Source organism: Coregonus clupeaformis, chromosome 10, assembly GCF_020615455.1.
Source record: "Coregonus clupeaformis isolate EN_2021a chromosome 10, ASM2061545v1, whole genome shotgun sequence".
NCBI lineage: Eukaryota > Metazoa > Chordata > Actinopteri > Salmoniformes > Salmonidae > Coregonus > Coregonus clupeaformis.
In genome coordinates, this window is record NC_059201.1 from 38,300,157 (window position 1) to 38,326,737 (window position 26,581).

General features: G+C 39.8%; 1 protein-coding gene across 20 annotated transcripts in view; it reads left to right on the top strand.

Moving 5' to 3' along the window:
- LOC121575511 (calpastatin) overlaps nt 1–15,321 on the top strand; it is a 73,442-nt gene extending 58,121 nt beyond the window's left edge. For 19 of the 20 annotated variants that reach the window (XM_041888641.2, XM_045223003.1, XM_045223000.1 and 16 more), the window contains 21 exons: nt 1,675–1,761; nt 1,964–2,044; nt 2,603–2,677; nt 2,943–2,984; nt 3,244–3,342; nt 3,444–3,560; nt 3,724–3,837; nt 4,152–4,265; nt 4,543–4,680; nt 4,807–4,905; nt 5,091–5,207; nt 5,361–5,474; nt 5,692–5,781; nt 5,956–6,060; nt 6,287–6,379; nt 7,992–8,036; nt 8,186–8,302; nt 12,820–12,906; nt 13,411–13,440; nt 13,565–13,671; nt 13,894–15,321. In XM_041888641.2, coding sequence (XP_041744575.1) covers nt 1,675–1,761; nt 1,964–2,044; nt 2,603–2,677; nt 2,943–2,984; nt 3,244–3,342; nt 3,444–3,560; nt 3,724–3,837; nt 4,152–4,265; nt 4,543–4,680; nt 4,807–4,905; nt 5,091–5,207; nt 5,361–5,474; nt 5,692–5,781; nt 5,956–6,060; nt 6,287–6,379; nt 7,992–8,036; nt 8,186–8,302; nt 12,820–12,906; nt 13,411–13,440; nt 13,565–13,663 — 1,863 coding nt within the window. In that variant the 3' untranslated portion in view covers nt 13,664–13,671; nt 13,894–15,321. The remainder of the gene's footprint in view (nt 1–1,674; nt 1,762–1,963; nt 2,045–2,602; nt 2,678–2,942; nt 2,985–3,243; nt 3,343–3,443; nt 3,561–3,723; nt 3,838–4,151; nt 4,266–4,542; nt 4,681–4,806; nt 4,906–5,090; nt 5,208–5,360; nt 5,475–5,691; nt 5,782–5,955; nt 6,061–6,286; nt 6,380–7,991; nt 8,037–8,185; nt 8,303–12,819; nt 12,907–13,410; nt 13,441–13,564; nt 13,672–13,893) is intronic. The other variant, XM_045223004.1, reaches the window with a different exon arrangement.
- Nucleotides 15,322–26,581: the final 11,260 nt, after the last annotated feature.

Sequence of the window (26,581 nt, forward strand, 5' to 3'; positions counted from 1 at the left end):
AAACTCATTTTCCCATCTCGAGGTAAGTGCCTATTAATAGATGGTAAGGGACTTTGAGCGGTTCTGGACCGGTTCCGACTGATATTTTGGTGTACAAAGCACTCTGTGAACGCTGTAGGGTCCTGTGCCTTATAATGCCAGAAAGCCCCATCTGTCTGCTCCCTGCTACCACTCTCTTAGTGCAGCTGACTTTAAGTTTCCGGCTTTCAGACCCCACATTTGCATAGGGAGAGATGTGTCACATATTCTGGCCTATCCAGACAAATAATTGATTCATTCTTCCTCTGAGCGAATGAGCCCGGCCTGTGAGACGGCATATGAACGGTGACAGTCTAGTGGATCCAGGCGTTGTGGTTTCATCTCACTGTGATATTCTCAGCCGGATTTAAAGCCCTCAACATGAAAAAATACTAAATAATTTCATAGAATTGAAACAATACCACTTTCTTTTGGTCACAGACAGACGAAATTGTGCTTAAAGCTGAAGTTGCAACATGTCCTGTACACATTTGAATGGTGTCTCTGCGCCGCTCAGTGGACGTTTAGGATACAATTATCTGTTAAATGCAAGCTTTACAAAAACAATGCAATTGTTAAACAAAAAGTGCCTGTCTATCTATTGGTAACAGGTTTGACGTGTTACAAAACAACCAGACCATGGCCAAAAAGAGTAGAACCAGCTCACCTGCTTTTACACTATGATTTGTCTATTAGATGTTCAATGTTTCTTTTGCAAAAAAATATTTTAAAAGGAATAGTTTCACCATATTAAAACGAGAATTCAGTTCACATAACAGGGTTATGTAAGTCGCTCTGGATAAGAGCGTCTGCTAAATGACTAAAATGTAAATGTAAAATGTAGGGTTGACCTTAAAATGAGGGACAGATGTAAATTAATCACTAATCACATGAAATAAATAATAATCTTCAGAAAATACTTTGTAAAAGCAACAAATTAACTAGGGCTGTATGATGTTGGTGAAACTTGGCAAAAGTTTGTGGTTAAGTGGGTTAAAATCTTAGACACAGGGTTGACGTTGGGACTAGTCAAAATGCAGAATTTTGGTACATTGAATTCTTCAGATTGATTTAATTATTCATGTGGTCTATATTAAAGGTCACTTCATTTAATATAACAGGCTTTTAAAATTCAATATTGGTGCACAATTTCTACTTTAAATATTAAAGGGACGCAAAAGACACCCATTTCTTGGAACGACCCATACACACACTTATTCACCCTCTGTCCCAACTTTGGGCCACACCTTGTTTTGCACTGTAGTTCTCTCTGTTGTATACCTCTGCTTCTAAGAACTTCTTTGGATATGAGGCAAACTCTTTTACCCATCAAATATGTTGTCAAAAGTGAGTTGTCTAAAATTGCCCATTGGTTATGTGTTGGTTTTTGTAATACAACTGACGCTCTAAACCTGATGCTAAGTAAAGGGAGTCTGCTCAGAGTCATTTGCTGAGTGCTTGGTTGTGAGTAAGATCCTAGGGAATGTGATGGGTGTGTCAGTACTTTTCCTTCTGGTCTGCCACACGTGGTCTACATTATTCTGCAGTCTTTCATTTGAGTTAGTCTAAAGCGCCATCTAGTGGTGTATTATGAAGACACAACTTTTACTGGTATCCTTTGTGTATAACTATGCTTTGTTTGTTTACTTCTATCAGAAACCCATGAGCACAGATGATGCTCTGGACTCCCTCTCCTTTGGGTTCACGACCTCTACTGCTCCCATCCCTCAGAAACAGGAGAAGGTGAGACTGCACTATTTACAGGTTATAATCACTTAGAGGCCATTTTCCCTGAAACATACATTGGGTAACAGGATTATTATTAGTCCCATAGTCTTTTGGGTGAGACCGCGGTCCTGACTCTTCCATGTTAATATATGATAGTGATACTGTGAATAAGAAGTGAGGTGTCATTATAAACCGATGACATTTAATCTATTAACAGAAAGTGGAGGACTTGGCTGCCATTGATGCCTTGTCTGCTGGCTTCTCCAACTTCGCTCCACCTCCAACCGCTCCTGTCAAGGTAAATGAAGAGTGATGATATTTCACTTGAATCCTCCATTGTAAAACTGTATTGTAAAATAAATTAGCATGACATGGTAAACTGTTATGAACACTAATGTCAGGTTATGTCCCTGGGACCACCCATACGTAAAAATGTATGCGCACAACTGTAAGTCGCTTTGGATAAAAGCGTCTGCTAAATGGCGTATTATTATTATTATGTCAATTGACATAACATGGTCATAATGACACCTAGCAACATGTTGGCTAGCTTGTCGGACTGCTAACTCGCTAGCCACCTACTGGTTATTATGTGATGGTTCTGATGAATAGCCTGCCCTGCATACTGCTGCATACAACATGACAGTGTCATGTAATTTTGACGTACACCGATGTCGGCAGTAATAGCTTATGACAACTGTTATGTAAAGGTAAGCTGCTGTGAAGCTGCTGTGAAGACAGCTTTATAGTGAATGGTTCAAGTGAGCTTTTACCAAAGGGTTTCCCCTCTTCCTCTCAACTAGAACCCAATAAACAGTATTCAACGGAATCAAATAATCTCTCTCCTCCATTCCAGAAAGCTGAGTTTAAGTCTACTGTTGTGACCAAGTCTGCTGCTCCCACCGCAGACATGAAAGCTAAGGTGGAAAAGGTAAATACCACCAAAGAAAGCAGGTCCTACGTCATGATCACACATTATAAGCCATGCGTAACAATGTAATGAGCCCTACATAGACAAACGCTCATTTCCAATGTTATATTGGGTATTTCATCATTGCATCCTGTCATGCTTTGTGGTGGGTTGGGTACTGTACTGTGTCAGCAAAAAAAAAGAATTACATGCAAAATATCTATTCCGTGTAATACTTCTGTCGGGTTATGAAGCTGTTATCTATTGACATTTGTTTGTGTTTCAGTTGGCTGACTCCCCACTGGACACCAAGCCTAAGACAGATAAGGTTTGTCATAGGAGGGATACAGTTTCTATCTAACCAGTGAAATACTGTTACTTTTGTACTATGCATCATCCAATGTGCTTGTTGATCATTTTATCTACCCCCTCTCTGTCCCCCTCTCTGTATCTGTCCCCCTTTCTCTGTCTGTATTTCTTTCTTCATGTCCCTCTCTGTCCCCCTCTCTGTATCTGTCCCCCTTTCTCTGGCTGTATTTCTTTCTTCATGTCCCTCTCTGGCCCTCTCTGTGTCTGTGTGTCTCCAGGGTATGTCCCTGGATGCCCTCAGTGCTCTGGGAGACACTCTGGCTGCTCCAGAACCAGCGCCTGAACCTCCCAAGATCAGACCTGAGGACATTGTCACGGTACTCACACTGACTTGTATTCCATCTGTGCTACATTTGTGTGTGCGCATAGCGTGCGTACGTGTGTGTAAAACATTTTTGTGCACATTTCTGTTCTGCAGGAGGGCAAACTGACATCAGAGGCGGCTGTGTTTGTGGGTGAGAGGGACGACACTCTCCCACCAGAGTACAGGTTCAGAAAGGACAAAGGCAAAGACCTGCCTCCTCCCAAGAAAGAGGTGAGTCATCAAACGCCTCATGTCCCACTTTCATCACACCTATAGTAAATACCAGTGGCGACCTCCAAAGGGATCTAATGTTATAGTATACTGAGATTTGAGTCACAGTACTCATACTTCTCCCCATCTCTACTCTGTTTTCTCTCTCTCTCTCATTCTCCAGCCCTCCATGGACTCTGGTGAGGCTCTGGACATCCTGTCAGGTGACTTCATGTCTTCCTCTGTGGCTCCAGCTGTCCAGGCTCCTGTCCTCTGCCCCCCAGCTCCTCCCACACAGGTGAACAACACCCTCTATCATTGGTCTTTCACTTATCTAACCATCCCCTAATTGGTCAACTCTGTTATGAATCGAATTACCCCTCCAATACTTTCATTTTCTATGGGTCTGTTGGTAATCTTCTAAGTGAAAGTCATTCCAATGCCATTACTTTAGGGCTATCATAATATGGCATGTCAGTAAGAATCAACTGATATTGCAGAAAGTGGGTTGTCATCAATGCTCATGGCATAATATAACAGGAATTTTGTCAATCTTATGACAGCCTTATGAAGGCATTATAAGCTGTAAGTATGTGAGTCTATCTCTCCCAGGCCAAAATAGATGAATTATCAGCCCTGGATGCCTTGGCTGGAGACTTTGTGGCCCCTACTAAGGCCTCTGCTGTACAGGCCCCCGTGTTGCCTCACCTCGACAAACCCCCACAGGTAAACTCACTGAGGTGTTTGTATATTTTGAGTTTGTCCTGTAGTTTAGTTATGTGGTGTGTGTGTGCGTTCATTGTATTCAAATCATATAGTTTGTGTTTGTGTGTGTGTGTGTGTGTGTATGTACAAGTGCTTGTGTAGGCGTGTGTGTACCTTGTGTATTGCCGACTGTCGGGTCATGGTGCGTGTGTGCATGCATAAGCATATGTACAGTATACCTCGCGGACTGTCAGGTCATATCATGTGTATGTGTTTTGCCCCTGCTTCCTGTCTATAGATAGCCATCTGTACATTTGACCTTGAAGCCCCCAACATGGCCCCTACTAAACCCGCAGCCACTACTAAACCCGCAGCACCTACTAAACCCGCAGCACCTACTAAACCCGCAGCACCTACTAAAACCACCACTGATGAGGTAACCATGCTACCTGTAGACACAGGGGAAATCTAAGGCGCAGGAAGATACAGTAAGAGACTCAACTGAAGAAAAAAGTCCCTGCACACAGCTGATCCCTCTCTCTCTGTGTGTGTGTGTCTCCAGGGTATGTCCCTGGATGCTCTCAGTGCTCTGGGAGACACTCTGGCTGCTCCAGAACCAGCGCCTGAACCTCCCAAGATCAGACCTGAGGACATTGTCACGGTATACATACACTGAAAATAAAGTGACCCTATTCTATTCTTACAATGACTAGCTTACAGTGCAGTACATCGTGTATCAGTCCCTGTGATCCTTTAAAAAAAAAGATATAATTCATTTCAACTCTGCTTGTGTGTGTGTATACACGTGTGTTTATGTGTGTGTGTTTTTGTGTGTGTGATGTGTAGGAGGGCAAACTGACATCAGAGGCGGGTGTGTTTGTGGGTGAGAGGGACGACACTCTCCCACCAGAGTACAGGTTCACAAAGGACAAAGGCAAAGACCTGCCTCCTCCCAAGAAAGAGGTGAGCCTCATATACGCAAAGCGCAAGTCGTTGGGAGATAAATAAAAAGACAGATTATGTTTCACCATGAGAAGAACTAATAAAAACTAAGAAGAAATCATAACTACAGCTCTCCTCCCTCTCCTCTCCCGTCCGCTCCTCCCCTCTCTCCAGCCCTCCATGGACTCTGGTGAGGCTCTGGACATCCTGTCAGGTGACTTCATGTCTTCCTCTGTGGCTCCAGCAGTCCAGGCTCCTGTCCTCTGCCCCCCAGCTCCTCCAAAACAGGTGAACAACACCCTCCACCATTGGTCACTCACTTATCAAACCATCCAGTGTTTGGTCTGCTCTGTATAAATCTATGACCAGCCAATAAGTGTTTTTATGTCTGGTTGCTTTAAGTGGCTCCTAGTTTTTCATCGGTAACAGAACAGCTCACTTAACATATACATGCCTTGCTCTTACTTTTTCCCTCCGTCTCTCCTCTCCTCCTCTGTGTCTGTAGACCACAGATGACTTTGCCTTGGATGCCCTGGCAGGGGAATTTGTAGCCCCAGCTGTTGCCCCTGCAGTCAAATCTGCTGCTAACCGCCAGGTACTGACACACACACACACACACACACACACACACACACACACACACACACACACACTTAATGTGAGATTATTGTTGTCCTATGCCTAATTCATATTTAGTGGCTCAGTCAGATCCCCATTGTCAGCAGTGACATGTAACCGTGTGTGTGTGTGTGCGCGCGTGTGTGTGTAGCTGTCTACAGGGACGGTAGATGCTCTGGATGCCTTGTCAGACACCCTGATGGACATGACTCCTATCCCAGAGCCTGTTCCCGTCTCAATTAAGGACATTGTCAAGGTACTTATAAAGGGTGATATGAAGGCTTCATTAAGCCTACACAAGATGTATTTAGTTTAAAGTGTGACCAACTGGAAATTCACTCTGTTGCAACACAACTGTTGAAGGCTATTCCTTGGTAAAGAAATAAGCCTTACCTCACTGCAGCGAAACCTTTAGCATTTATTATGAGCTAATGCTAATGCTATCTGTTATTTCACCCGAGTCTGCTCTCTGCTTATTCTAGGAGAAGAAAATCATGGAGGAGAGGCTTATCAAGATGGGGGAGAGAGATGACAGCCTTCCAGCTGAGTACCGGCCCACAGAGGAAGACCTAAAGGTAACATATACAAGGTTATAGTAGGAAATAAAAGGGGTAATCCTTAAAATGCTAACGTAATGTGCTGATGATAAAGTAAATGCTAACGCTAATATGTGGTGAATGCAATACACCAAATAAAATGGTACTAAATGGCCTGTACATTATTTTACGCTCTTCTACATACGTGAACGTTCCACAATAACACATAAGTAATACTGTACAATTCTGCCCACTTTCGTATTTTGTTTTTATATTGGATTAGGACTAAATAGTTAACAGTATATCCAGTGCTGTGAAAAAGTATTTGTCCCCTTTCAAATGTTCTCTACTTTGGCATATTTTTCATACTGAATGTTATCAGATCTTCAACCAAAACCTAATATTAGATAAAGGGAGCCTGAGTGAACAAATTACACAACAATTACATACTTCTTTCATTTATTTCATAAACAAAGTTATGCAACACCCAATGCCCCTGTATGAAAAAGTAATTGCTCCCTTACACTCAATGACTGGTTGTGCGAACTTTAGCTGCAATGACTCCAACCAAACGTTTCCTGTAGTTGTTGATCAGTATCTCACGTCGCTGTGGAGGAATTTTGGCCAACTCTTCCATGCAGAACTGCTTTAACTCAGCGACATTTGTGGGTTTTCAAGCATGAACTGCCTGTTTCAAGTCCTGCCAGAACATCTCAATTGGGATTAGGTCTGGACTTTGACTAGGCCCTTCCAAAACTTCAAATGTGTTGCTTTTGGATCATTGTCTTGCTGCATGACCCAGCTGCACTTCAGCTTCAGCTCACAGACGGATGGTCTGACATTCTCCTGTAGAATTTTCTGATACAAAGCAGAATTCATGGTTCCTTCTATTAAGGCAGGTTGTCCAGGTCCTGAGGCAGCAAAGCATCCCCAAACCATCACACTACCACCACCATGCTTGACCGTTGGTATGAGGTTCCTACTGTGGAAAGCAGTGTTTAGTTTTCAGAAGACATAATGGGACCCATCTCGTCCAAAAAGTTGGTTCAAGTTTGCCAAAAAGCACCTGGATGCACCTGGATGTTCATCAAGACTCTTGGAAGAATGTTCTATGGACAGGCGGCAGGTAGCTTAGGGGGTAAGAGCGTTGTGCCAGTAATCGAAAGGTCGCTGGTTCTGAGCCGACTAGGTGACAAATCTGTCGATGTGCCCTTAAGCAAGGCACTTAACCCTAATTGCTCCTGTAAGTCGCTCTGGATAAGAGCGTCTGCTAAATGACTAAAATGTAAAATGTAATGTCAAAAGTATAACTTTTTGGATGGTTTGGGGATACTTTGCTGCATTTGTGTGCAGTCATTGCAGCTAAAGGTGGCACAACCAGTTATTGAGTGTTAGGGAGCAATTACTTTTTCACACACGGGAATTGGGTGTTGCATAACTTTGTTAATTAAATAAATAAAATAAGTATGATTTGTAAACTCAGGTTCCCTTTATCTAATATTAGGTTTTGGTTGAAGATCTGATAACATTCAGTATTTAAAAAAAATACAGAAAATCAGAAAGGAGCAAATACCGAGTTTGGGAAACACTAATATAGGGTGTAAGCAAGGCTGTATATTTTAATAAGGTTTTGTGTATTTTCTCCTCACAGGCAATGGCAGAGGCCAAAGTCCAGGCTGATCTTAGACCCAAGCAGGTGAGGTTTCTGTCCAATTGTATCTATAAGCGTACAGATCAGTCGTATTCAATGTCATACTGTGTTGAACACAGTGCAACTCATAAAAGTAATGTTGAATTCATGTAAACCGTATGTACACTGCTGACCATCTTCCTCCTTCCTTACAGCCATCTATGGATGACAGCAATGCCCTCGACCTCTTGTCTAGCGACTTCTCTTCCTCAGCTGGTCCTGCTGCAACCTCAGTAGTGGTGACAACAAAGCAGACACAGCCCAGTCTGGAGGTACGTACATAGGGCCCGATTCAGACTTAGGAAATCGATGCCTTTTTGACGCTTTGTGATTTAAGCACTTCTCAGTAGTTGGTATTCAGATTTACCGAATGCAGGTGTGTAACCCACTCTGCAGGTGTGGATCCCTTGCACACTCTCTGCATTTGAGGCTACTAAGCCCATGAAACTGGTCAGCGAAATTCTTAATATATTTAGTTCAGACTCCATGTCATCATCAGATAAAACCTTGTGTGCCTCTGCTACTCTACCGTAGCCTCTCTTTCACACAGGTACATGTTCATTTTCTTTTTTGTCAATGTACCTCTTCAGTGTCATTCAGTCTATTTTTCCATCACTTGCTGCTGCTCAAATGGACTTCTTCCTTTCTCTCAGTTCATTGGCTGCTCTCTCAAGAACCTCAAGGGGGTCTGCTTGTTTTACATTTGTATACACAGAGCTTGATGTCTGCTCTGTAACAATAAAAACAATATATATATATATTTTTAATTTAACCTTTATTTAACTAGGCAAGTCAGTTAAGAACAAATTCTTATTTAAAATTACGGCCTACACCGGCCAAACCCGGACGACGCTGGGCCAATTGTGCGCCGCCCTATGGGACTCCCAATCACGGCCGGTTGTGATACAGCCTGGAATCGAACCAGGGGGTCTGTAGTGACGCCTCAAGCACTGTGATGCAGTGCCTTAAACCGCTGCGCCACTCGGGAGCCCAACAGAACTTGAGTTCATATGCATGACACATTGCAAAAATACTTATGCATAACACTGACAAAATGTAATCATAATTTGTATGGGGTATGGTGGCCATTGGCTCAAACATTTTGACTATATTAGCTCAAACAGCTACAAGGATGCACTTTCATGCTAGGTTTAGGACCTCATATTGTAGCTTATAGACAGTGGTGGGAAAAGTATCAAATTGTCATACAAAAGTAAAGATACCTTAATAGAAAATGACTCAAGTAAAAGTCACCCAGTAAAATTGTACTTGAGTCTAAAACTATTTGGTTTAAAATATATTTAAGAATCAAAAGTAAATGTCATTACTAAAATATACTTAAGTATCAAATGTAAAAGTATAAATAATTTCAAATTGCTTATTAAGCACACCAGACGGCACCATTTTCTTGTTTTTTAAATTTACGGATAGCCAGAAGCACACTCCAACATTCAGACATAATTTACAAACTAAGCATGTGTGTTTAGTGAGTCCGCCAGATCAGAGGCAGTAGGAATGACCAGGGATGTTCTATTGATAAGTGTGTGAATTGGACCATTTCCCTGTCCTGCTAAGCATTCAAAATGTAACGAGTACTTTTGGGTGTCAAGGAAAATGTATGGAGTAAAACAATATTTTCTTAAGGAATGTAAAGTAAAAGTAGTCAAAGATATAAATAGTAAAGTACAGATACCCCAAAAAACTACTTAAGTAGTACTTTAAAGTATTTCTACTTAAGTACTTTGCACCACTGCTTATAGAGACCCCAACTGATGTATAAATCAATCTTAAAACTATCTACCTAGGTTTAGATACAAGCATCATGACACCTATAACACAATAAATTCATTTGACTTTGTGAAAATCAGTTTTTGCTTACCACTTTTTCCATGTGGTTTCTTCTTTCACAGACTCTTTCACATGACTTCTTCCTAAATATTTAGTCACATTATTAATTTTGTGTATGGTTTCCTGGAAACAAGGGGTGGCTCAACTAACCCTTTGGCTCAATTTACCCCACTCTCTCCTACATTTATCTAAAGCCATCCCTTTAAATATGGTGTACCTTAAGAATGTTGTTGAAAGATTCACTAGACTAGAAAATATAGAGAACGGGTTCAGAATATTGGGGATCAATAAAAGAAAGCCATCTAAATATATGCATATTCGTCTTTGTTTCAGGACCAATTGGTAGATTTAAAAATACTCTGATTTTGTAGATTATTTAGGGTTTAGGAAAGTATTTAAAACTGGTTTGGAGAGCCTTTAGGCACTATTAATGGTAATTAATATTAACAGAACATGCAAGTCGAGGATGCAACGATGTGCGGTCCTTCTTACCTAATTCAGATGCGCACTTTGAAGATGTTAGATTAACTGTCCACATTTACCTTTCCTCAGCCAACAAGACGAATAACGAACAGCAAAGTCACTAGCCTATGTCAATCTAAAATCCTCCATAGTAGAAAAGTTAACCTATTCTATTGGTCAGCTTGTCGAGAAAGAAATAGCCTATTCCAAACAGACTCTGGGACAGTTGTGGGAAAATGGATCCCAAATTCATACAACCAGTAGGCCTAGGCTACATATATATTTTTTAAAGCAATGAGTCTGATACAACAGATGCAGTTTTAAGAAAATAGAGTTATTGATATCATGTTTTTATAGTGTAATGATGTCATGTCATAGTATCGTGGGGAACAGGTTAGAGTTACTAGATAAGTGGTTAGGAGACAGAAAGTCTACATTCCATTATGCCAAAGGAGATTACTGATGTTTATGGTAGTATGATTGATAGACAGGATATAATGACCTGGGGCAAAGGGTAATAACAACAGAGAAAGGGAGTGCTATGATGGCTGCCAGATGTATGTGAAAGGGAGTATAACCAAGAGTATAAAGGAGGTTAGATTTGTATGTGTGGGCAGTTCAACTGACGAAGGGCAAAGCCATGTCCGTTTGTTAGATGAACCCACGAGCTCGTGATCCAATAAAAACTTGGTATAAAATCTCCACAGAATGTCTAAGTAAATTCTTGCATCTGGAACTTCTCAATACCAGAAACTCATCATAACAGAAAATATTTACTAAATAAACTAAAGTTTAAAAAAGTAACACAATAAAATAACAATAATTAAGCTATATACAGGGGTATATAGTACCGTCAATGTGCGGGGGTACAGGTTAGTCGAGGTAATTTGTACATGTAGGTCAATGCAAATAGTCCAGGTGGCCATTTGATTAATTGTTCAGCAGTCTTATGGCTTGGGGGTAGAAGCTGTTAAGGAGCCTTTTGGACCTAGACTTGGCACTCCAGTACCGCTTGCCGTGCAGTAGCAGAGAGAACAGTCAATTACTTGGGTGACTGGATCCGAGCAGTTTCATGTGACAGAGACAAAAATATCTGTTTAAAATTTAGAAAGAGGGAAGGTCTAATATGCAACAACTAGCATGGGTTGCTAATATGACTAGGATTGTGCCTTTGACTACAGGACAATGAAAGAAAGTTGATATAAAATAATTGCCTCAACGGATATGGTCTGATTTTGGCTAGGCTACTTTGAAGCAAGGTAAGACATGCCTCATAATATGTAGTATCACGTTCAGGCTTCAAACAATTAAGTATATGTTTTCAAAATGTATACTGCCTTCAGCTCATTGCAAAGTGGTGTGTGACACGCTGATGAAGCCTGCCTTCCGTTGCCTCTGTATTTGCTGTTTGAGATGCTGTAGTAGCAGCTCTTGTGCTGTCTGACAGATTTACCGCTCAAAGGCTCTGTATGCTGTAGGCATGTGATAAATAAGATACATAACGAATATACTGTACACACGTGCAAATTTTATTCCACAACATTATGCAAATTAACCTACAGCGATAAGCATGACCAGTCAAATGTATGTCCAGACTGGTATTTCCATCAATGAATGGGCTAAAAAACATTATTATTTCGCAATGGGATTTGTTCCTTCTTCTCCCGGACAATTGGCCGTCGGCAATTTTTATTTATCGCTTTTCTATTTTTTTTTGTATCGGCCAAAAGCCGGCTACTACCGGCTGGCTTGGATCTCCAAATTTAATCCCCGCAAATTACGAGGACATACAATTACAATTCTGAAAAACGGCACAGCTATTTATAGCCTACTTCACTGTGGAAAAGGGGCCGAAATACATGATGCTGATATGATTTTCAGTTTGCTTCCATATGACTGGTTTCACATTAGTCTCCAGTGATCATGAGGAAAAATCATATCAAACAATTGCTATTTGTATTAACAATCCCCATTCTCCAAATGGATTACTCATTATCCTAGCGCTTATCAATTTATAAATTACAGTGCATGGAGAATGGTGTTATTTCTATCGAAAAAAGGAAAGTTGAGGTTTTTCCACTTGGAACACTTCAGAAGACACCTCTGCCACTCCTCCATTTCTGTGATCTCCACCCCAAAAGTATAGCTGGCTGGCACGTGCGTTCCCCAATGCTGAAGTTCAAGGTCAGAATAAGCTCAGAGAGAAAAGTGCATAAAAAGGGAATTAAGTTCCATTTACACGTGCGTAACTCGGGTCTGAATTCCCCCCATACTGCAGACTGACAAACGAACACCAAAGTGAGTCTCCGATTAGGAATGCTGATCTGGGGTCAGTTTTGCCGTTTGGATCATAATGAATAACATTATATAGACAGGACATCAGCACCTACACTGAGATGCTTTTTGAAAACAGGCCCTGAGATGTTTTGTTGTTTGGCAGGTTTATGAATTGGCTGGCTGTTTGTGTTTCTCTGTCTAGCCCATGTCTGGCCCTGTTCTGGATGACCTGGCAGGCACCCTGCTCCCAGATGCCCCTGAGTTCAAATCCAAAGGAGACAAGCCAAAGGTGAGCAGGGTATCTAGCAGCAACATGGTCTCATTAGAATATGTCAAAAGAGTGACATTTAACCATTGTAGTTACATATCTCTGAAGCTGACATATTATGCCCCAAAACATTCAACATATTTCTAATGAGATCTGCTAGTATATGAAGACAACAGTGGAGGCTGATGGGAAGAGCGGTAGGAGGATGGGCTCATTGTAATGGCTGGAATGGAATAAATGGAACAGTATCAAACATATGGAAACCGCATGTTTGACTCCGTTCCATTAATTCCATTCCACCCATTACAATGAGCCCATCCTCCTATAGCTCCTCCCACCAGCCTCCACTGGAAGACTAACTTTCCATTGATTCTCTGGTTATGGAGAAACAGATATGGTTGTTGATTGTCTTACAGTGCCCTCTAGTCTTATCGAGATGTATTACAAGTCTCCCGTATCACTTTACCATAGCGCTCCCTGAAGTTGTATCCACACTGAACAAGGTGTCAATTTTGTTTATTGCAGAGCAACAGCAAGTCACGGTCTAAGTCAAAGGTAAGAAAACTATACCTTGAGAAAACCTGAATGAAATTAGATCCTAATAATCATTTGAGATACATGCCCATATTCATGTGATATGATATAAATGTCCGCTAATTGACTTGACCTTTGGTCTCAGAAACAACAGGAGGAGGACCCATCAGCCATAGACCACCTGTCTGGAAAGCTGAGTTCAGACGTAGTGCCAGGATCCAAAACTAAGGGTGGCAAGAGCTAGACCTCTAGGTAAGGACTTGACCATCAAGTACCTCAGGAGCACAGATTTCAAAAGTAGCCTACAAGACTCAACCAACTTGAAACAATGTGACTGTGATGCTACAATGCAGGCTTCTATATTCCTTATATTCCCTAAAGTACTAGCATACATACAATTTAGTCTGATTTAGTGTCTTAGTACAGGATTTCTTTGTCTTCTCCTGTGACATTGACTGTTTTTATGTATTGCAGGTTTCTAGCGCACTACATGTCCCCTGCCACATGGAGGCGCCACTAGAGGGAGCTGCTGTGAACGATGATTCTATTTTTCTAAATGGTGGAGAATGTATACTGGATGAAAAACAAACATGACCACACACACACTTACACACACACACACTGTGTGCAACGCCTTTCCTGCTTGGTTTCGCACATGACAGAAGATTGTACTTGTTTTGGTTTCTTTCCTTTGAGATGAGGAGAGCAAAATAAAGAGAGAGCGAGAGAGAGAAAGAGAGAGAGCATCTGTCCAATCCTGTGAGGAAAATAAAATGGAGGTGTTGCCCACAAGTGGCCTGACTGACTGTCCATCCTAGCTAACAGTCTGTATTGCCCCAATGTTGCAGTGACGTTGCTTCAACATTGCTACAATGTTGGGTAATAGTGAGCGTGATCTGGGTTTAGGAACAGTATATAGTGGGTATATAGGATTGTGATGTCTGTGCAATCTTGTTTTACACAGAAAAGCGAGTTTTCTGTTATGTGGACTGCCAACATAAGACACTAGCATACAGCATAGTCTGCTTAGTTTGATGATAACACTTAGTTTACAATATTGAAACGTGTAAAAGGATTTACAGGAAATGATCTGCTTGGTACGGATACATCTGAGAGCTCATGCAATTCTATATATTTACTTTCTGTAAAGCGATATCTATCAAGAAGGGTCTATATGTGTGTACTTTGCCTCGTAGAAGAATGTATTGGTTTCCGAAAGTGCACTTACAAGTAAACTTGGGTGGTCACTACCTCTGTAAACTGCTTTTGTTTGTATACTGTAAAACACAGTCCCAAGGGCTTTCACTTCTACTCAAAAAGCTGGTATGACAGAATTCTACATATAGTATTTCGGTGCAGGTCTCAAACTCAAAACTTGAGAGATATTTTGGAAATGGGAATTCTAATTTAATAAAAATATATGTGAAAAATAATTGGTTTGCTGTGTGTATTCAGTATTCAAGTGTCTGTAGTAACTACTTGTGCCTCAACAACCGAAAAACAGAAACACAATTTTTGTAGCTAACATGGGGTAGCCTAAATGTACTTTGCCAATAAAATGGCAATAAGAAAATGCCAAAAACAATTAATGACAGTAGTAGGATACATAATTTGTAGGAGGGTCATTTGGTATAGGCAACTTACTGTATATTTTGTTGCAGTAAAGGGAATACTTATATATATTTTAGAAAGGATTTCACATGTAATATTAGGAAAATCTTTCTATTGTCCGAAGCAGCTCAGTAGTTTTTAAATTTTGTTTAGTTTTACAATGCTGTTCCCTCCTCTGACATTGGTGGTTTTTAGAGTGCAACAGCCTTGGACGCTTGTGGAGTAGAATTTGAATAGATTTAAAGTGTTGTAAACAAAAAATTATAATAAAAAAGCTTTGTAGTTTTACCATTTCTGTCTCATCATTCAGATTGTAAGAGATGAGTAATATAAATTAACGGAGACAGAGAATTTCACATTAACATGCCTTTACAGTTACAGGAACACTCATGTTGTATATACACAATGGTACAATCATTCAAGTATTCCAAAAATATTACTTTCTTCCAAATATACGAAACTGAATAGTATGGGGAAGAATTACAACAATTTGAGGCATACATTTTTTTTTTTACATTAGTTTTATGGAAGATTCACTGCAGAGCTTGTCTTTGGTATTATTTACAGAACATGAAAGTAAGAAAGTGAAAAGTATCTTATTACATCCGTATAAACTTAGCTACAAGCAATACATCTCCATTTATTAGAGTAATGACATGAATCATATCCACAAAGTTGCCATAAAGCCAGTCTGTTGATGAAATGAAGAGTGAGAATTAGGCTATTTCAACTAGATAAAAGGTGTTACAGTTCAAATGTATCAAATAGAATCCATTGAATTGTTCATAGCAAAGAGACATTGCACTATCTTGTTTCCCTCTTTCTCAGTGGAAATCTTTGTCTGTGAGAAGAATAGACAATGAACAGCTGTGTCATAAGCATCACTAACTACATTGTGAATGTCAGGTCGAAGTTTTAATCTGTTCAATATTTTTTTATATATATAGTTGTTTTGGGCTGTCTTGTTTTTTTCAGCAATAGTTGTAATTACTTTACTATGAATACTGACCCATAATATTCCAAATAATATATTAGTTTGTTGTTGGCTATAGATGTTGTTTCCCTGGTGCTCCCCTTCTTGGCCTGAGTACAAGAGAAAAATATAAGAGAAACTTGTCTTTCTAACTACAAACTCTGTTGGGTCGTTTGGGGGGAGAAAACTCCCAAAAGTGCGGACCTTCTCTAATTTCTACGTACATTATAACAGTACATAGGGTTCTATTCAATCTGTAAAGATGAAGCGTTACTGATTCCGCAATAGAAATGTCATGGTCATTTCCGATTGAGCCGACATATGCAGCGTTTACCATGAAAGCAGTCTCCGCTAAAGCGGGAACATTGCCTTTAAATTGATATCACGCTGTAAATCTGAACTTCTGTGATGCGGATTGAATAGAGTCTTAACAGTCTGGTCCATAATTATTGGCACCCTTGATAAAGAGACTGTATAAAATAAATAATACAAATACTGAGCTATATTGTATGCTACATTTCTTGGGGAAATGATATTATTTTATACTACTACAATTGCTCAGAGAAACAACGCCAAACCCAGCACTGGTGTGCATGGCCAAATAACTCTTATTTTAATGTCATCTGACCATAGCACCGCCTGCATTTTGATAAAAGGCATTGGCACTTGGATTGGAACCGGTGCTATGGACATATGACATGAAAATAGAGCTCTTTGGCCAAGCACACGAGTGGTGGGTTTGGTGTTGAAAAACACAAACACATGCAGAAAAGTACTTCATACCTACAGTAAAATATGGTGGTGGATCTTTGGTTATGGGTCTATTTTGCCTTCACTGGTCCTGGGGCCCTTGTTAAGGTCAACGGCATCATAAACTTTACCAGGACATTTTAACCAAAAACCTGGTTGCCTCTGCCAGGAGGCTGAAACTTGGCCACAAGTGGATCTTCGAGCAAGACAATAACCCCAACCACTACTTAAAATCCACAAAGAAAAGGTTAATTGACCACAAAATCAACATTTTGCAATGGCCATCTCAGTCTCTGGACTTGAACCCCATTGAAAATATGTGGTTTGAATTGAAGAGAGCAGTCCAGAAGTGCAGACGAAGGATATCAAGGATCTGGAAGGATTCTGTATGGATGAATGTTCTCCAATCTCATAAAACATTTTAGAAAAAGGCTCTGTGTCGTTATCCTCACAATCATTTTCCATAATTTTGACCCCTACCTTTTTAAAACTTGTTAAACAAAATCTCTTTCTCTGTGCAATTGTATTAGTATAAAATAATATACTTTCCCAATTGTTTTACAAAAAAAGAATTTACAAAATATAAATGTAGCATACAATATAGCTCAGTATTTGAATCATTTATTTTATACAGTCATTTTTGCTCATCTTTATCAAGGGTGTCAATCATTTCAGACCTGACTGTATATGTTAGCCATACTAAAGAGGTAAAAACCGACTTTCTTTTGTAATGATGTGGGCATCGTTTTACTCTTATACTTAAAGCAAAAATAATTGTAACATTTAAAAATAAATAATAATGAATAGTGATATAGTATTAATAATAATAATGATATAATTTACTTATAACATTGAAATATAGAAAGTGTATGAAAAATGCCATAAATTACAGCTGAGTAATGGTGACAGTGTATTTCCATCAACTAGGTTCAATGCTCTTGTTTTGCTTGGTGGGTAAGAGTGTTTCAGGTGAGTGTATATAAGTGGGTGTTTCGTAGGTACATGAGGATATGAGTGGGTGTACACATATGCAGGACTCACGGTTGCAGTGGCATATGGTGATGAAGAGGAGGAGGAAGAGGAAGCCACAGCCAGCAGCAAATGGGCCCAAATGATCAGATCACAGGATGTACTAGGGTCCTTCTTTCCCACTGCAAAAACACAAGTCAAACAGGGAACACATTTTTGTTCAACCACATTGGATAATGGCAAATACCCAGTCAGTTTAACATTGGTTATCCAAAACAACCCTATCAATGATGATTAGAATAATGTTGATGATGATGATGATGAATCAAAACTTGGTAGTTGTAGATCTGGTTAGCTCTATGGCTGTGGTAATTGGTGGCGTCGTCGTGGTTGTTGTAGGTGGAGGGGCTAGAGAAAAAGGAAAAAGTGAGGTGTTGTTAGCATGGATAACTTTCAGACCGTTTTAAACTTATTTAGGCTATAGCCTTGGCTACAATAAACCTCTGATTGAAAAACCATTGTTGCCATTGTTGTCTAGAACTTGATTATTCTGATACAATTCATTTATGTAATGTAGCCTAGCTAGCCTACTCACCTGGCCCAGCAAGTCGAGTTACTTCACCATACACTAGCACGTTACTGTTGATTGATGCACAGCTGTAGACGCCACTATCTTGCGCCTTTTTGAAAGCCTTCAGTATCAAGATGTCTTTGCTTATCTGGTCCCCACTGAAGACCCCGTGTAGCTCAGTTGGTAGAGCATGGCGCTTGCAACGCCAGGGTTGTGGGTTTGATTCCCACGGGGGGCCAGTATGAAAAATGTATGCACTCACTAACTGTAAGTCGCTCTGGATAAGAGTGTCTGCTAAATGACTAAAATGTAAAAAGACTTTGGTGTCAAAAAAGTCTGTGCTTTTCTTAATACCATCCTTGGAATTAAACGATGCAATAAACTCCATTCCAGCGTTGTCCTTCACTCGAAACCAAATCACCATGTTGCCCTTAGGTTTCGGTCTCCATCCATTTTCTCTGTTAGAGAACTCAGTTGGAGAGTTTTTGATAGCGTTTGTGAAAAAATTAGAGATTCAACAAATAAATACATAAATCATTTCTTATTTAAAGATGTATTTAAAAAACTGAAATTACTGAAACGTGATCAATTATTCAATGGGGTTACAAGCTTATAGCCTAAAACTATTTTGTTCACAAAAAGACAGTCTAGAGACAAACCTACAACACAAATTAAATGACCCTTCACATGGAAATTAAAATAGAAATAGACTTTGCTATTTATTACAATGGTATTGTTTATTCCAATAAAAGTAGCCTATTTAGTCAGCTTACTACATGAATGCCAAGAACGTTGTGCATATAGGCCTAGGCTAATTGTATTTCAGATTGATAAAGCTAAAACATTATATATAGCCACACTTATGAACTAGGCCTATGAGAGTGCATGTATTCTGGCGACATCATGGAAATCCATCAATTACTTTAGTTTAAACTATCCAACCTACACTGAAGGGAATAAACCCGTAGGCTATACTATACTTACCTTGACAAAATAACAGTAAAACAAGTGTCTGCATCCACCTTTGGACTATTTTCATGTCTTTTGGCACAGCAATACTTTCAAGATCTTCATCCTGGGATGTAGAAACCGGTATCATGAGGAGCTCAAAACAACCTTAAACCCCGCCCCAAGTCATTTTTCATCACTGTTAAACCGGTTCATTGCAGGAGTCTTGCACAAAGCTCGTGCACCCCAAGGTGGTCTAGAGCCCACCAATCCGCGCTGCGCCTCACAACAGGCTGGCTTTGCACACAAACTGCACGCGGTCTGTGCGCTAACCCACAACACAATGTGGCGACAAAAACTAGTCAAACTTTCAACGGGGGAAATGAATGTAAAACAAGAGCAGCAGATGCACTTTTGAGGACGAGATTCTGTGCTGTCCCGTTGATAAACATCTATTGCAAGAATATCCGAAAAATATCATCCGTAGGCCTATAATTATAAAGGCTATTATCTAGACTTGACAATATTTGTTTCAAATAATGTTAACAATTTTTTTTTTTTTTTCTTTCTGGTATTACTATTATTACATTTACATTACATTTTATCTTTGCAACATAATGTATTTATCATGTAGAAGGCCTATATCATGTCCAAATTAGGCTATAGGCCTATATTTCAATAATCTACAGCCTAAATCAGTGCATGGTGTCAAAGTTTAATAGATAGCCTAGACTTTAACAGATTGGAAATCTGAAATAACCCTGAAATAGTTTCACACAGCCATAGTTCCTTAAAATGTTTGAACATAAACTGCCACCTGGGTGTCTGAAAATAGTTTAGGATCTTTTGAAACATATTTATTTTTAAATTTTTTAAAGAAAAACTACTGCAATATTGCGAAAGACTTCTGAGAAGATTCAAAGAAAGGCTATTCATTTGTCGAGGATTCTCAATACTTTTGTAAGCAGCTGGTCAATAAATTGTAGGTCGAATATTATGTTAATGACATGATTTGAGATAAGATAACATTGAAATACATTTTATTTTTGTTTTGAAGGGTGAGGCTCTGCTTATAAGACAATTTAAGGTTCCTCTCTTGTGCAAATAAAATAACATTGAATCAAAATTAATTTGGGTAACTTTTGGATTAATTTAGATAACAATCTAAAACTATAAAGGCTCATAAATAACAAGGCCTATTCATGAAATATACTGAGTGATGTGAATAAATGTTTGGTTATATCGCCCCCTAAATGCAAGAAATAGTTCACCAAAAGTAAAATCTAATTTTGCGAAAAATGCCAACAGCCTACTCGCATTGATAGATGTTGGGTTCTATCCAACTAATTGTTTGAATAATTTCTAATCCCCCTATTATTATTATTTGTATTATTATTTTTCCCCAACCCTACCAACCCTTCCCTGATTGGAGTAAACTAATGGACAACAATAAGTATTCTACTGCTACTTACAGCTATTTGAAACCTTTTTACAATTTCCTTTTGCAATACATCCTTCTATTTTACTGTGATGTCTTACGAGGGTCTTGAACTTCTGTATTTGTACAATTTCTACCGAGATTGCCCTAAAAATAAATATTCTACCTAAGAATATAATCATATTTCCCATTGATTGATGGTGTTATTTTTTCCAGATCTGCTAACAGTACTGTTTGTAGGTCCATCTGAACACAGACATTACGACTTAACAACCATTCCTGGACCTGACTCCAAGAGCGAGCCACTGAAGGACAGTACCAAAAGGGCTGACTGTTCAACGCCACCGATATTGAGCATTATTTTGGTGGCGATCATTTTATATAATAGTTTAAGTGAAAATAACGGATTGATGTGTCGATTGTTGTTTTGTATATACGTTCATAAACCCCTCAAAAATCGGTTCCCAACTATCTTGAATTTTATGCGGCATAGTTGTCAAACCTCTCTCCCTTCAGTGAAACTGCTACATTTTACGATTTATACTAGTCATTTTAAACCGTGCATGGTTTTTCACTGATGGCAAACAAACCCATTCATTCCTTTTTCTTTGAGTAATTGCTTCTTCCATTTTTGTGGCAGAGCTGCGTGAGTTGGTTAGACTTTTGTATTGAGAATACATCTCCATACACATTTGTTAATTGCTTGTGTGACAATTTTACCATCCTTATTTACAATTTACAATGTCATTCATAAACATGATACCTTCCTTATACAAATTGGTCTTTCCTCTATCAGTACATTGGAGTTTATTATTTGCTGTAATATTTGTTCTGCCTCTGGAGGATGAAATTGGAATTGTACCCAACTCTGTATGGTTTCATTTTAAAAGGAGCATACTTTAAAAAGGGTTTCATTGTCAATCCACCGGAAATGGTTGGTTTTAATCTGTATAACGGTAAAAAGCCCCTTTTTGAACATTGGATGTGTCTCTCTTAGTAGCCTGCTGGAAACCCAGTTTGGATTTAGACATAATTTCGATATAATGGAGGCTTTAAGAGAGAGGATTAATGCCTTAATATATAATAGTTTTAACCCTCCAAACTCACCCCACTGGGCACACACTGGTTCAATGAACGTTGTTTCCACGTTGAACCAACGTGGAATAGAGGTTGAATTGATGTCTCTGCCCAGTGGGATGTTCGTTATACAAATATGCCCGTTTAACTTTAGCCTACTTCCATTGATGATTCAAGTCGAGGAAATGAGAATGGCTGCACCTGTTGTATCGATGACTCAGTGGGGACAACCTAGGTTTTGAGGAGGATGAGAGACAAAATGAGCAAGGAAACCCGCCTGCAGGACCCAATGTTTTGATACATTGACATTTTTCAAAAGACAACTCAATTGTAGCCTAGACTCATTGTAGACTGTATCCACTTCATTTATCACCTTTTACGCATGTGACTGTATCAACATGGATAGGCTATTACGCTACAGTCTAACCAGCCCTATACTGGCTATTATAATCACCTCTTGCCTATATGTTGGCGTAGGCGAATGTGTCGCCCACATTATATTAGCAGTTTGGCTACCCTCTCAAAAATTAGCCAAGGACATGACGGTTTCAGCACGCTGGACAGAGCCAATGACGTCTTCTACTGGTCTGTTTCAGAAAAGCCGCTGTCCTTTCTCCTAACACCTTTGTGCTTGTTTGTTTCTCTTCCGTTAGCTAAGATATGTAAAACGAAGCTTCTGTACATTCTATGGAAAGAGTCCTGACTCAAAGATAGCCTTACCGGAAGAGTGTAAGCTACAGACACCAACTCATGCGATCAGCCAAGTGACATCACCTGTGGCGCAACGCTGTAGCCTATACATCCTGTACAATTGTGGAAAAATGACTTTAGCTTCAATACATACAGTGGATTCGGAAAGTATTCCGACCCCTTGACTTTCTCCACATTTTGTTACGTTACAGCCTTATTCTAAAATTGATTAAATACTTTTTTCCCCTTATCAATCTACACACAATACCCCATAATGACAAAGCAAAAATAGGTTTTTAGAAAATTTGGCAAATGTATTAAAAATAAGAAACAGAAATACCTTATTTACATAAGTATTCAGACCCTTTGCTATGAGACTCGAACTTGAGCTCAGGTGCATCCTGTTTCCATTGATCATCCTTGAGATGTTTATACAACTTGATTGGAGTCCACGTGTGGTAAATTCAATTGATTGGACATTATTTTATAAGGTCCCACAGTTGACAATGCATATCAGAGCAAAAACCAAGCCATGAGGTCGAAGGAATTGTCCGTAGAGCGCCGAGACAGGATTGTTTCGAGACACAGATCAGGGGGAGGGTACCAAAACATTTCTGCAGCATTGAAGGTCCCCAAGAACACAGTGGCCTCCATCATTCTTAAATGGAAGAAGTTTGTAACCACCTAGAGCTGGCCGCCCAGCCAAACTGAGCAATCGGGGGAGAAGGGCCTTGGTCAGGGAGGTGACCAAGAACCCGATGGTCACTCTGACAGAGCTACAGAGTTTCTCTGTGGAGATGAGAGAACCTTCCAGAAGGACAACCATCTCTGCAGCACTCCACCAATCAGGCCTTTATGGTAGAGTGGCCAGACGGAAGCCACTCCTCAGTAAAAGGCACATGACAGCCCACTTGGAGTTTGCCAAAAGGCACCTAAAGGCCTCTCAGACCATGAGAAACTAGATTCTCTGGTCTGATGAACCCAGGATTGAACTCTTTGGCCTGAATGCCAAGAGTCATGTCTGGAGGAAACCTGGCACCATCCCTATGGTGAAGCATGGTGGTGGCAGCATCATACTGTGGGGATGTTTCTCAGCAGCAGGGACTGGGAGAATAGTCTGTATCGAGGGAAAGATGAACGGATTAAAGTACAGAGAGATACTTGATGAAAACGCGCTCAGGACCTCAGACTGGGGCGAAGGTTCACCTTCCAACAGGACAACAACCCTAAGCACACAACCAAGACAACATAGGAGTGGCTTCGGGACAAGTCTCTGAATGTCCTTGAGTGGCCCAGCCAGAGCCTGGACTTGAACCCGATCGAACATCTCTGGAGAGACTTGAAAAAAGCTGTGCAGCGACGCTCCCTATCCAACCTGACAGAGCTTCAGAGGATCTGCAGAGAAGAATGGGAGAAACTCCCCAAATACAGGTGTGCCAAGCTTGTAGCGTCATACCCAAGAACACTCAAGGCTGTAATCGCTGCCAAAGGTGCTTCAACAAAGTACTGAGTAAAGGGTCTGAATACTTATATAAATGTGACATTTCAGTGTTTTATTTTTAATACATTTGCATCAATTTCTAAAAGCCTGTTTTTGCTTTGTCATTATGGGGTATTGTGTGTAGATCCTTTGTAGCTTAATTGATAGAGCATGGCGCTTGTAACGCCAGGGTAGTGGGTTCAATCCCCGGGACCACCCATATGTAAAAATTTATGCACGGATGACTGTAAGTCGCTTTGGATAAAAGCGTCTGCTAAATGGCATATTATTATTATTATTAGATTGATGAGGGGGAAAAAACAGTTTAATCCATGTTAGAATAAGGCTGTAATGTAACAAAATGTGGAAACAGTCAAGGTGTCTGAATACTTTCCGAATGCACTGTATCTTCAATATTAAGCAATCTTCACTAGACCTGCGGCTGTGGGCGTAAAAACTGTTCCATTTGAGTTTCCATTTTATAGATGAAGTGCTCCTCTCATCTTGTTCATGTTGCAATAACGTTGTGTCACCTCATGCCCTTCCTTTACTTTGGAAAAAAAGAGCACTTTTACTTACTTTAGATTATCCTATAGTAACACAAATCTGAATGTCATGTTGAATGCCATTGCCTAATACTGTGTACTAAGTGAGACAATAACTCATAACCTTTTCAGTCAGCAGGGGGGATTGTGTTGGTGTGTTCTGTAGTTAGAAGGTGGGTGTCCAGGAAGAGCAAGTCAAACAGAGACAGAGGGGCCCTGACAGTTAGCCAGTTTCCATTCCTCTGTATCGGCATTGACTCACCTAACCCTCCATGGTGCTTTCTCTCTACCCCCACCTGGGCTTCCCTGTCTTAGTCACACCGAGGGCTCTCCGACCCCAAGCAGTGTGTGTGTGGGGGTTGGGAGGGGGGTGACCGGGGGATGCCAGTGAGAGAGAGAGTTCCCTGAACATTTAGCACCAAGCACCACATTAGACAAATGGAGAGTGTGAGTAACGTGCCATTCACATGTAGTCAGAAGAAGGCTCCCGTAATTTGAGATGCAACAAAAGCAGTATTAGGATCATTTCCCTTGCCCTTATAGGGGCACTATGGATTGTGGAAAGGGAAGAGACGGAGAAGCTACAGTTGGGTGAACTCAGCATACAGTAAGTAGCAATGGCTGACTAGACAAACAGAGACAGACAGATTTTAAATACCTTATTTGAATCCACAAATCACATTACGGTCGAGAAGGATTCAAACAATTCAAAGGACACGGATATCTGGACACTTATGGATACAGAAAGCACCTCCTTCTCCAAACAGCTAGGCTACCCGTGACAGCTGACACTGAGCAGTAGCTTGCTAGCTGCTTTGCCTTTGTCCTATACAGGCCTGCAATCTGAAAGACACATACTGTCAGCCTATGTACACACGTACATGCACCTATGCCAGTATACACTCGCAGATGTGTAACCAAACTAAAAATTATATGGAATTGGCCATGTGTAAGACAATAGGACAATTTGTAAGACAATAAGACAATGTGTAAGACAATAGAACAATATGAAAGACAGTAGGACAATATGAAAGACAATAGGATAATGTGTAAGACAATAGGATGATGTGTAAGACAATAGGACAATATGAAAGACAATAGGACAATATGAAAGACAATAGGATAATGTGTAAGACAATAGGACAATATGAAAGACAATAGGATAATGTGTAAGACAATAGTGATCAAGTATATTATCAGTCCATTGTAAATTAAATAAGAGTACAATAGTTAAATACATTTTGGTAAGGGGTTTCTAATTGGGAATGCTGATGGCAATGACATTGAGGCCTTTCAAGATGCAGATTTGAAATATTTAGTCTTCAACATCATTTGTTCACAGTTTAATCTGTCTGAGAGAGCTATCTATTATCATGGTTGACCTAGTTTCTGTTATTTCTAAAGATTGATGTGTTAACTTTATGCGTTAAGTTTTGCTAATGCTTTGTCTGTGTTTGTTTAGGACTAAAATGTAAATGTAAACTGTATACAGCACTTCATTAAAATGTTTTGTGTAATGTTTTGTCTAGCGTTGTTTAATTAATCACTGTGTATAGTCAACTATACTTCAATGTTTCGTACAGTACATAACCAAGCCATGGCCGAGTGATCATACATGAAAAACGTTCTGTAAAGTATTTTACCAAATATGCACTTGGACTGTGATGTAGGCTATGTGCACATGATAGGGGGAACACCAAACAAAGAAAAATGTAAATAAATGTGGTTCTTGCCATTGCTGTAGATTGCCCTTTGGTGTAACAATAGAAAAAGTAACAGAAATGGATGTGCCCAAGTTGACTATTATGGCTACTGTCAGAAGGACAATCTACAACTGAGACTACAAATACTAAACGTTATGAGACTAGCAGAAAGATAAGCAACAATATCTTCAACAATACTTATGTTATATTTTGTGCAAAGGATTAAACATATACATTTTTAACTAAAATATGGTACTATTGTTTTTATCATAAATATCTTTGTTTGGTTGTTTCATTTTCTCTTCAATTATCTTTCAAAAACATAAAAGAGAAGAAGAATTTTAGGAGTACTATTGTTTTTCATATAATCGTTATTACATTGATAGACTAATGTGTGTTTGTTCAAG